The sequence below is a fragment of the Cynocephalus volans genome, chromosome 6 (assembly GCF_027409185.1).
Source record: "Cynocephalus volans isolate mCynVol1 chromosome 6, mCynVol1.pri, whole genome shotgun sequence".
In the NCBI taxonomy this organism is placed as follows: Eukaryota; Metazoa; Chordata; class Mammalia; order Dermoptera; family Cynocephalidae; genus Cynocephalus; species Cynocephalus volans.
Window position 1 is genome coordinate 1203602 of NC_084465.1, and position 12710 is coordinate 1216311.

Genomic DNA, 12710 nt, shown 5'->3' on the forward strand with positions numbered 1-12710 from the left:
AAGAACCTGAGCCTTCTTGCATAGGGGACAGCTCTGTGGACCACCCCGTCTCCCAGGGGAGACGTGTGAGTCCCATCCCCCCCACCTCCCACATCCGTCAGCTTCCTCTTCTGATGTCCGACTCCTGCTGGAGCCTTTCCCTTTGGCGCTCGACCCACCTCGTTTGCCATCTTCTGCCAGTTAGCTGCGATTTTCTGTCCTGGCAGAAGCAGTGAGGGCCCTTCCCAAATCCTCTAGAGTGTGAGAGGGGACAGGGAGGCTGCTCCTTACTGCCCGGTTGTCCCAGGCCCAGGCAGAGAGAGAAGCCATGGAATAGTGTGTGGCATGAGAGGACGAGTGAGTCCACAGCACAAGGAAAGGAAGGAGGGGTTCACTTGGTTGCAGAGGGGCACCCACCTACAGCAGAGCTGGTTGGATCCAGGCTGGACCCTTCGCAGCAGTGGGGGCTGGTCTCAGTGAGGGTGGGGGCTGCACTGCTGAGGAGTTCACATCCTTGTACAGAAGCACCTGAGTTTAGTTCCCTGTCTGTCCCCTCCCTTCTGCCCCCAGATATCCGCCCTCCCCAGTGCCCTTCACAAGCTGTTCAAATGGCCCTGGGGGATGTCAACACCATGACAACCCCATAACCTGGCATGGCCTGGGTGCAGAATATCTCCCCCGTTAGGGGCAAATAGACATCTGAGACGTGCAGGAAAAGAAACAATGGCAAAGAATATGCTGCCGGGATCTCGTCCCTTTCCAACACCCACTCTTTCAAGGACAATTGATTGTTTTGCAACTGTAGAATTACACAGAAAACTACCCTGAAAAAATCCATTTATAAAGAAGTTGCCGCCAGCTTTTCTTGGAGACGGGTGCAAAAAGGTGCATTCCCGTGAAATCTCAGTAGGAAGCCAGATCAATTTTCTCATAAAACAAGCCACAGGAAGTGTTTTGGTGACACTGAAATAGTACGGTTAGTGATACACTGCCTTGGGCTCGGAAAGTAGTTAAATTTCAAGGTGCTTTCATACATACTGTCTTATTTGATTTTTACCCCAATTAAAAAAATTGCGTTAAAATATGCATAAGATTTTTCATCTTAACCGTTTTTCAGTGGTGTTAAATCCACCCGTAACGTTGTACGTCATCACCAGCATCCGTCTGCAGATCTCTTTCTTGTTGTAAAACTGAAACTCTGCACCCACTGGACTAACTCCTCATTCCCCTGGCCAGGCCCTGACAGCCACCCTTCTACTTTCTGTGTCTATGAATTTGACAACTCTGAACCTCACGTAAGTGGAGTCATACAGTATTTGTTTGTGACTGGCTTATTTCATTTAGCATAGAGTCATCAAGTTTCATCCGTGCTGTAGCATGTGTCAGAATTTCCTTTTTAAGGCTGAATAATATTCTGTTATGTGGATAGACCACATTTTGTCAATCCATTCACCTGTCCGTGGACACTAGGGGTGCTTTCACGTTTTAGCAGTTGTAAATAATGCTGCTACGAACCTGGGTGTACAAATCTCTTTGGGACCCTGTTTTCAAATTTTTGAATATATACTCAGAAGTGGAGTTGCTAGACCATATGGTAGATCTATTTTTAATTTTTTGAGGAATCACTGCACTCTTTTCCATAGTGGCTGCACCATTTTACATTCCCACCAGCAATGCACAAGGGTTCCAGTTTCTCCATATCCTCACCAACACTTGTTATTTTCTGTTTTTTTCTTAGAGTAGTCATCCGAATGGGTGTGAGGTGGTATCTTATTGTAGTTTTGATTTGCATTTCCTTAATGATAAGTGATGTTGAGCATCCTTTAATGTGCTTACTGGCCATTTATATGTCTTCTTTGGAAAAATGTCTATCTAAGTTATTTGCCGATTTTTGAATAGGACTGTTTGGTTTTTGTTGTCCTGCTTTAGGAGTTCTCTATATAGCCTGAACATTAATCCCATGTCACATATTTGATTTGCAAATATTCTCCCATTCTGTGAGTTGCTTTTACTCTGTTGAAATTGTCTTTTGATGCACAAACATTTTTCATTTTCACGAAGTCCAATTTGTCTATAATTTGTTGCCTGTGACTTTGGTGTCACATCTAAGGAATAATTGCCAAAACCAATGTTGTGATGACCTTGCCCTGTTTTCTTCTAAGAGCTTTATAGTTTTAGGTCACATATTTAGGTCTTTGATACATTTTGCATTATTTTTTGTATATGGTGTAAGGTAAGCCTCCAAATTCATTCTTTTGCATATAGATATCTAGTTTTCCCAGAACCATTCATTGAAAAGACTGCCCTTTTCCCATTGAATGGTCCTGGCACCCTTGTCAAAATAATTTGGCTATATATGGGAGAGTTTAATTTCTAGGCTATCCTATTTCTCTGGTCTATATGTCTGTTTTTATGCCAATACCATTCTGTTTTGATTATGGTAGCTTTGTAGAATGTTTTGAAATCGGGAAGTGTGAGGCCTCCAGCTTTGTTTTTTTAAAAAATTGCTTTGGCTATTGGGGTCTCTTTAGAGTTCATATAAATTTTAGGATAGGTTTTTCTATTTCTGCCAAAAAAATTGAGATTTTAATAGGGATTGCACTGAATTTGTAGATGACTTTGGCTGATAGCAACATTTTAACAATATTAAGCCTTTTAAGCCAAAGAACATGGGATATGTTTTCATTTATCCTTTAATTTATATTAGTAACATTTTGCAGTTTTCATTGTACAAGTTTTTCAACTCCTTGGTTAAGTTAATTCCTAGGTATTTTGCTCTTTTTGATGCTATTGTAGATGGAACGGTTGTTGTAATTTCTTTTTCAGACTGTTTATTGTTAGTATATAGAAATGCAACTGGTATTTGTGTGTTAACTTTGTATCCTGCCACTTTGATGAATTCATTTATTAGTTCTAACAGGTTTTCTTTGTGGAATCTTTAGGGTTTTCTATATATAAGATCATTTCACCTGTGAGCAGAGATTATTTCATTTCTTTCTTTCCAATTTGCATGTCTTTTATTTCTTTTTCTTGCCTAATTGCTCTGGCTAGAACTACCAGTACAATGTGGAACGGAATCAATGAAAGCAGACATCCTCACCTTGTTGCTGATCTTAGAGGAAAAGGTTTCAGTCTTTCATCACTGAGTATGGTGTTTGCTGCCAGTTCTTCACATATAGCTTTTAGTATATTGAGGTAGTTTCCTTCTGTTCTTAATTTGTTGTGTGTTTTTATTATAAAAGGGTTGGATTTTGTCAAATGCTATTTCCGCATCGAGATGATCATGTGTTTTTTTCCCTTCATTCTGTTTATGTGGTACATCACATTGATTGATTTTTGTATGTTGAAGCATCCTTGAATTTCAGGAATAAATCTCACTTGGCCATGGTGTGTAATCCTTTCAATATGCTTCTGAATTTGGTTTGATGGTGTTTTGTGGAGGATTTTTGCATGAAGGTTTATAAGGGATATTGTCTGTAGTTTTTTTTTCCTGTAGTATCTGTTTGGCTTTGGTATCAGGGTAATGCTGGCCTTACAGAATGTTAGGAAGTATTTCCTCCTCTATGATTTTTGGAAATGTTCGATAAGTATTAATATTATTTCTCCCTTAAATATCTGGTAGAATTTACCAGGGAAGTCATCAGGCTCAGGGTTTTTCTTTGTCAGATATTTGATTAGTGATTCAATCTTTTTACTAGTTATATAGGTCTATTCAGATTTTCTATTTCTTTGTAGTTTAGCCTCAGTAGGTTTTGTGTTTCTAGGATTTTGTCCATTTCATCTAGGTTATCCAATTTGTTGGCATAAAATTGTTTATTGTACACTTCTAACATAAAGTCTGTCAAATCAGTGGCAATATCACTTTCATTTCTGATTTTAGTGATTTGAGACTTCTCTCTTTTTTTCTTAGTCAATCTAGATAGAGCTTTTCCAATTTTGTTGATCTTTTTGAAGAACCAGCTTTTAGCTTCATTGATTTTTCTCTACTGTTTTTTTCTCCTCTAATTTATCTCTGCTCTAATCTTTATTATTTTCTTTCTGCCATCTTTGGTTTGCTTTATTTTTCTCTGTTTCTTAAAGGTGTAAAATTAGGTTGTTGATGTGAGATCTTTCTTGTTTTTAATGTAAGCTTTATAGCTATAAATTTCCTTCTTAGTACTGCTTTTGCTGCATCCCAGTAGTTTGAGTGTGCTGTGCTTTTGTTTTCATGTGTATATTATTTTCTAATATCCCTTGTGATGTCTTTATTCATCCATTGGTTGGTCAAGAGTATGTTGTTTAATGTCTACAAATTTGTGAATTTTCCAGTTTTACTTCTGTTATTGGTTTTTAACTTTATCCCTTTGTGGTTGGAGAAGATACTTTGCATGATATGTATCTTTTTATATCCATTGAGACTTAATTTGTGCTTTAGGTATGTTCTATCCTATAAAATGTCCCATGTGCACCTGAGAAGAATGTGTATGCTGTTGTTGTTGAGTAGAGTATCCTGTGTATGTCTGTTAGGTCCAGTTGTTTTATTGTGTTAAGTCCTCAATTTCCTTCCTTATCTTCTGTCTAGTTGTTCTATTCATTATTAAGAGTGGGGTATTGATGTTTCCAACTGTTACTGTAGAACTGTTTATTTCTTCCTTCTAGTCTATCAGCCTTAGCGTCATGTATTTTAGTGGCCTGTTATTAGGTGTGCAAATGTAATTGTTATATCTTCTTGCTGCATTGAACTTTTTATTAATTTATAATGTCCTTTGTCTCTAGTAACCTTTTTTCAATTTAAAACCTACTTTCTCTGTTAGTGGTATAGACAGCCTTGCTCTCTTTTGGTTACTATTTGTGTAGAATATCTTTTTCCATCCTTTCATTTTTAACCTATTGTATCTTTGGACCTAAAGAGAGTCGAGTCTCTTGTAGATACCATATAGTTGGATCATGTAATTTTATCCATTCTGCTAATCTCTGTATTTTGGTGGGAGAGCTTAATTTATTGGCATTTGAGATAATGACTGATAAGGAATGACTTACTTCTGTCATTTTTCTATTAGTTTCCTATATGCCCTCTACCTTTTTTGCCCCTCATTTTCTGCATTTCTTCTTTTGTGTTCAGTAGATTTTTTTTTGTAGTGAAATGTTTACATTCCTTTCCTTTTTCATTTCCTTTTGTGTATATCTATAGCTCTTTTCTTTGTGGTTGCCATGGGGATTGTGTTTAATATCCTGAAGTTACAACACTGTAATTTAAAATTATACCAGCTTAACTTCAGTAACATACAAAAATGCTGCTTCGTTACAGCTCTGTCCCTACGTTTTTTGGCTGTTGATTTCACCAAATTGCATCCTTATATATTGCGTGCCCCAAAACACAAACTAATTATTATTTTAAATGCATTAGTTTTAAAAATTGTATAAAGTTACAAATCAAAGTTACAATATGACTGGTTTTTAGACTACTAATTGTTTTTAAAAAATATTTTTTTTTCTTAAATCATGTAGAAAACAAAAAGGATTTACAAACCATTGTTTACAGTAGTAGTAGCTTTTATAATTCTCCATGTTTTTACCTCTATTGAGATCTTTATTTCTTTATGTAGCTTTGAGTTACTGTGTAGTGTTCTTTCATTTCACATTGGAGTTTTTCCTTGAGCACTTCCTGCAGGGTGATCTAGTAATGACTAATTCAGCTTTTGTTTATCTATGAATGTGTTAGTTTCTTTCTCACTCTTGAAAGACAATTTTTCCGGATATAGAATTTTTGGTTGACAGTTTTTTTTTCTTTTAGCACTTTGAGTATATTGACTCATCTTCTTGCCTGCAAAGTTTCTGATGAGAAATCTGCTGATAACTTTATTGAAGATCCTCTTGTACGTGACAAGTCACTTCTCTCTTACTGCATTCAAATGAAGGGGGGATTTTCTCTTTGTATTTGTCTTTTGAAAGTTTGATTATAATGTGTCTCATGGTGGATTTCATTACATTCATTTTATTTGGAGTTCCCTGAGTTTCTTGGATGTTTATATTCATGTCTTTCATCAAATGTGGGAAGTTTTTAGCCATTGTTTCTTCACATATTATCTCTGCCCCTTTCTCTTTCTTTTCTTCTTTTTGGACTCCTACAATGCATATGTTGGTCTGTTTGATAGTGTCCCACATGTCCCTTAGGCTCTGTTCACTTTTTGTCAATTTTTTTTCTGTTCCTCATGCTTCATAATTTCCATTCCCTGATTCCTTATTCTACCTCTCAAATCTGCCTTTCAATCTTGTTAGTGAATATTCCATTTCAGTTATTGTATATTTTTAGCTTCAGAATTTTTTGCCCTATTTTTATATTTTCTCTTTATTGATGTTTCTATTTTGTTCATACATAGTTTTCTTGACTTTCTCCACATCTTCCTTTAGTTCTTTGAGCTTCATTAACATAGTTGTTTTAAAGAGTTTGTCTAGTAGATCTACCATCAGGTCTTTTTCAGGGATAGTTTCAGTTGATTTATCTTTCCCTTTGAATGGGCCAGACTTTCCTGTTTCTTTGTATGCCTTGTGATTTTTTTTTGTCAAAAATGAGACATTCAAAACTAATAATGTGGTAACTCTGGAAACCAGATTGTTCCCTTTTTCTGAGTTTGCTGTTTTTTGTTATTTTTTTGTTTTTATTGCTATAGGCTGTCTCTGTGCCAAGGATCAGTCTGAGGTATAAACTTAAGTTCTTCTCAGGTGTTTTCTGGCCCTTTCCCTGGGTATGTGTGGCAACTTTCTAATATTTTTCATATATGCAGTCACTTTAAATGTTCTGGTCTTTGGTGTCTGACCCTCAAAAGGGGGAGAAAAAGAAAATTGATGGGGGTAAAGTGGGTGCTGACCTTTTAAATGCTCTGTAAATCACTTCAGCCTGAGAGGGAGGGGCTTGCAAGATTTGAGGAGATGAAAAGCAATGCCTATGGCTGCATTGCAACTCTGGAATGAGAAGCAGCAACCAGCAATCAGAGCACAGGTCCATGATATTTGGAGGACAGGGTTCTTTTCCCCGCCCTGGCTCCCAAAAGCTGTGTGCAAGCTGCTCCAGAAACAGGTGCACAGCACCTGTCATGGGGTTGCGAGTGGAGAGAGGGTAGCTGCTCCTGTGTTAAGAGCTGAAATTGACAGTAACGTCTAAGCCTTCCCCTGGAAGTTGCAAGCCTTCAGTATACTGGAGAGTTCCGAACAGTTGCATCAGTCAGGTTCCGTTGTTGCACTTGTTATGGAAAGGTTACCAAGGAAACATCAGACACGCAGAGAGATGGAGTAGTCAGAAGATTTATTACACTAGTGGGCCTCAGGTGAGCTTGCATTCTGAATTCCTGGGCCCTGAGTGTGGGGAGAACAGGGGTTTTATACTTTGCTTGAGCAAGCATGCAAGCTTCTTCATTGGTTCTGCCTGTATCCAGGCAGAGTCACCCAAAACTCGGGGCTTCATCAAGCAGGGTTACAGAGGCAGGAAATGTGGTTAGGGGATCTTTGTAAACTGAGCAGGCAGCTTCGCCAAAACAAGCAAGCAGCAGAGTTACAGAAGCCAGAGATGCAATCAACCATTAACCACAAAACCAGCTCTCAGGTATCCTTTACAAGAAAGCACATTCCAGCTGCAAGGTTAAACAAAGGGGCTTAGAAATCTACTTTTTGTGGGGGCCTCTACACACTGTGGTCTAGGTGGGAGACAGGTTCCTGGTGCTTCCTACCCAGCCACTTTCCCAGAATCCTCTCCTGCCTTATTTGATCTTCACAGAAACTCTAAATTGGGTGGGGTTCGTTAATGTTACATCTTAATGATTTTCAAAGTGTTGGACCTTTATATATTTTTGATATTTACTTTCATTCATTCATTTATGCAGTTAATATGTGGGTCAAATCTGCATGCGTGGCAGTTGTGTTCATGCTCAGGGAGTGGCGGGTGAAGTTGTCACTCCACTGCTCACTAATTCCCTGTCTTGTGCCTTGGTCCCTCATCTGCAGAATCAGGACAGCAGCACCCACATCGTGGTGCTGCTGTGAGGGCTGGATGGGCTGAAACCTCAAAGTCCTGAGGGCAGGTGGGCATGTGAGCAGTGGGGATGCATGCAGGGGAAATGCTCACAAATTCTCCCCTACAGGAGTGAAGACCGCAAGAGAAGTGGGGAATTAAAACTAGAACACCTGCAGGGAGATGGAAGGAGACTGCCAGGTCAGCGGGATCCAGGTGACCCAGGAGGGGAGCAGGGACTGAGGAGCCGGGAGTCAGCGAGTTCGGGGAGGTTGAGCGGAGGGTCTGCGGACAGAGGTGTGAACAGATCCAGAGCCTGCGAAAAACGTGGGAAATGGGTCAGGAGCCCAGGAAAAACTATGGGAAATGGGCCAGGAGCCCAGGAAAAATACAGAGAAAGGGGCAGGATCCTGGGTGGGACCGTGCTAGGGATGTTTCTGGGAGTGTCACCCTGGAGGTAGGGACCGCTCAGGTTCCCTTTAGCCTCATCAAGCCCACTCCTTCACCTATTTAAATACTTCTTGGTGGCACGTCATGCGCTGGGCCCTGCCAGGACCTGGTTGTGAGAGGAATAGCCCCCGTGATGAGAGAACAGTGAAGCGGATGCAAAGCTCTGTGCCAGGAGAGCCACCACGGGGACCCCGGCCCTTCCAGTGTTGTTCTCACTTAAGTCCCAGGACAGGCTTCTTGCTGCTGAGACCTTCCTCTGGCAGAGGCTTGGGCCTGGCCTTCCGTGGACACATTATTCCCGACATCCTGGCCTGCTGTTTTCATGACACTCGGCTTCAGACCCACGCTTCTATTGTTCTGCACCTTGAAATTTGCTGCTGTATGAAGCCATATGCTATGTTATTATTATAGTAACGTGCGGATCCTTTGAGTAAGACAGGGTGGTCTCCCTCACTGACCCTTCTCACGCCCCTGTGTGCAGGCCTGAGCTGCCCACCGCCTGTCCCCTGGCATGCAGACCTTTGTCTGGCCGTGGGGACAAGGCAGTGACCAGGGCTTGAGCTCCCACCAGACCGTATGTGCATGCAGGCATCCTTGGGCACCACTGGCTGATGAAAAGTAGCTGTGACCTGCACCTCGGGAAGACCACAGGAATGATGACCAGGACACGAACATCCCTGTTGGACTCTTTCCCCTGAGTTCTCACTGGGGCAGGGAAACGCAGCTCACCCAGGTGGCCCGAGGTGCCGTCTCCTGAAATATGCATGGGGGGTTCATAAAAGCTTTTTGGTTTTGGATGGCGGGGGATGAGGGCAGACGAGGAGACTTCCACATTAAATGTGCACGTCTGTCTCATAAACACTTTCTTATTTTAAAAGCATCGTGATGTGGACAACGGAATCTTCCCGCTGAGGATTTACAGTGCAGGGTCCACGGTGGGGCAGCATGTAAGGCAAGCCAGGTGGGCGCAGGCCACGGCTGAGGTCACACCCTGATGCCACACTGGAGATTTGTGTTTCAGGAGGTTGGGGCTCACCTCCCTTGGTAAAGGGTCTCCAGCCCTGGATGGGGAGGGGGAAGGATCCCAGGCTGGGCCTACTTTTCCTGGGCCCAGGAAGGCCAGCCTCTCTGTTCTCACCTTACACCTCCCAAGTTTGTGGAAGGATCTGAAATGACCACGTAAGGTGTGCAGAGAGGACCGGCACAGAGTTGCATATCTGTGTAAAAATCAAATTCTCGGCTCCCCAGCTGGGTGGATGGGGCCCCTCTCCTTTCACGCCCAAGGGTGGCAGGGGCTGGGACATGAGGGGTGGGCTCAGGGCAGCCAGTGCAGGCCCCTCCCTCCTCCTGTCGTGATGGGCTGTGTGACTTTGGGCTAATGGTGAACCTCTCTGAGCCAGTTTCCTAACTGGAACAACACTCGTCTACCTTGGCGTTGCAGCAGTGAAGGAAGAAACCCCAGGAGCATTTCGTTTGGGGCCTCTCGCACTTCAGGCCTGGTGTGTCCCCAGCTTCTCCCTGTCTGCACCTGACGCCTCACAGGATGCAAACCTGCTGTGTCTAACGTCAGCTCGTGGGCTTTCTCTGTCCTGGGGCTGCGTCTTCATCAGCTATAACAAAGCACCATGGGCTGCGTGGCTTATGGGCAACAGAAATTGGTTTCTCACAGTTTTGGAGGCTGGATGTCCAAGACCCAGGTGCTGGCAGGTTTGGGTTCTGAGGGCCCGCTTCTGACTTCCAGGCGGCGTCTTCTCACATGGAGCAGCTGCAGGTCTCTCTGAGGCTCCCGTCATGAGGCTCCGCTCCCGTGACCTAATCACCTCCCAGAGGCCCCACCTCCTAACACCACCACCTTTCAGCATATGGATCTGGGGGGACAAGCAGTCCAGAGCAGTCGGTCTTCAGTGTTTCCGACTTCAGAAGTCCTATCTCCACCAGCCATGCCCTTCTGCCCTGCAGAGCCCACCGTCCTCTCTCACTCGCCAATTCCAAACACCTTGTCTGCTGAGCGTCTCCTGGGTCTGTCCCCTGCTGTTCCGGGCCTGTCCCTCCATGCTGGGTCTGTCCCCCCTGTTCCGGGTCTGTCTCTCCGTCCTGGGTCTGTCCCCACGAGCAGTTCGATCACTGTCCTTGTGGTCCATGCTACGTTAGCCTGTCTCTCATCTAGAGAAGCGTTTCTTGAAGCAGTGCCTGGCGCCCAGGGACGTTCTTCAGCATCTGCTGAGTGAGTGAACGGTCAGCTAGGCTGAAAGCCTGTGCCGTATAGTGCAAGATTTTATACAGCAATAAAATTTAATATTTCTTCGAAGTGGTACTAAGGATTTCACAGGCGACTTGCAATTTGCAGAACTGAAAGTGGAATTCAGGATTTATAACTGAACGTCAGGTGACACGTGGTCGCTGTGCGGGCCTCTCACTAGTACAGCTCTCCACCTACCATGTCCTTGCTGGGGGGTTCTGCGCCCCTGTTAGTGAGTCGCTGCTGGTGAGCTCATCCACCTGTGTCACCACTTACTGTTATTTGTGTGACTTTAAATGTTCTCACTGGGATATGAGCCACTTCAGGAATGAATCCATTTAGACATAGGTGTTTCCTTTGAACATCTGACACCAGTTCCCACGGTTGGTTTCCGGCATCTGCCTCCGCTTCACTCACATCTGCCCTCCACCCCACTTAGTTATACTTTTACTGAGGGCCGAGATGAGCCGTCTGCAGCCAGGCCCGTCGTGCTCCCTAACAATCCCATTTGCACGTGTTGTCATCTCATCCTGGGGAACGTGGGTGATTCGTCATGTCTCTGCGATCACCTGCTCCCTGCCTGAGAGCCGATGTGGGGTGGGTGCAGCTGGGGTGGGACTCCCGGGGGTGGCGAGGAGCTGCACTTGCTAACGCTGCCCCTGTCATTCCAGCCCCCTGAGCATCGAGGCGGCACGGCGGCTGACGGAGGACGTGGCTCGCCTGACACGGATGCCAGCCAGCGCCTTCGTGGAAGTCGGGTGAGTACCAGCAGGCTCGCCCGCGTGGCTGGGATCGCGGGGGACTGTGCCCGCGGCTCCCCTCAGTTACATCAGAGAAGCTGTGGAGAGAAGAAATGACAGGGAAATCCAGTGGGCCTTGGTAGGTAATTTAAGTACAGCTGAAACCTACTTTAATTGTACAAATTATCAACTCAGGAAAGCACAGGACTCTTGACCCTGCTGTGCCTGGGGTCACCAAGGCTCTGGAACATTCTGCACCTGATCCACTGTGGGTTGTGAGAGCCATGGTGCACACCGGCGGACACCCCACCTGCACTTAGTGAGGGCCCGCTGTGTGCACGGGGCCTCACTAGTGGATGGGGTTTGGAGAGTCCGGGTACCAGGGCAGAGAGCGCAGGGTGAGGGCATCCGTGCCCCCACCTCTGGCCAGCGCAGGCCTCGGTGGCTGGTGCCCATGGAACTGTGGGCAGCTGCTGCGCAGGAGCCCACAGAGTCACAGTTGTGCAGGCAAAGCCAGCATTTGGAAGTGAGCTGTGAATAAAGAGCCAGGACAGCCCAGTGCAGGTGCAGCGGAGCAGTAACTGAGAGCAGGACCTGCCCTGGCCATGGGGGCGCAGGCACGGGCACAGGAGCCCGTCCACTCACTCGCTTCTTCAGAGCAGCTGCCACTGGGCCCTGCTGTGGCCCCACCTCACACCACAGCTGGGCATCTCCTGTGAGTGACACTGTCCCTGCCTCAAATCTTACCACTTACTAGGAAAAGACAGAGGAGTGAGGGGGCGATTAGTGTGCCGGGTGCTAGGGGATGGGGATGAGGAAGCTCCCACCCAGCCTAAGCGTGGGAAGCTTCTGGAACTGCATATCCAAAGGACACATAAGTGGTGTCCCAGAAAAAGTGCAATGTGCACCTAGGCCTGCTGGCTGCCCAGCACCTGGCATGGATGCACTCAGTCCACACTGTGAAGGAGAGACCCACTGACAAGCAAAGACCAAGAGGGACCAAGGGAGCTCTGCTCCTGGGGTGTTCAGGTGGGCAGCACAGGGGAGGTACCCAGCAGAGAGAGAGAAGCCATCTAGGAGTCCCAAAGGAAGAGCAACAGGGTCCGAGGGGGGAAGACATAGTAAGATGGTTAGGTCTGTGCTGAGAAAGAGCAGGCTGGACGCAGCCCGGGGCATAGCAGGACCAGAGGACAGAGGACCTCACCCAGGTGAGAGCTGAGGACAGATGTAGGGCAGATGTTGTCTCCTGGGGATGTGCAGAGATCCAGGTGAGAGCTGAGGGCAGATGTAGGGCAGATGTTGTCTCCTGGGGATGTGC

At 45.1% G+C, this 12710-nt stretch overlaps 1 protein-coding gene across 3 annotated transcripts in view; it reads left to right on the forward strand.

Annotated features, from left to right (window-relative positions):
• Positions 1-12710, forward strand: part of PTPRN2 (protein tyrosine phosphatase receptor type N2) — a 906619-nt gene that overhangs the window by 380922 nt on the left and 512987 nt on the right. For 2 of the 3 annotated variants that reach the window (XM_063099753.1, XM_063099754.1), the window contains one exon: positions 11324-11410. The exons of the other annotated variant lie outside the window; for it this stretch is intronic. In XM_063099753.1, the coding sequence (XP_062955823.1) occupies positions 11324-11410 (87 nt within the window). The remainder of the gene's footprint in view (positions 1-11323; positions 11411-12710) is intronic. 3 annotated transcript variants of the gene reach the window in all.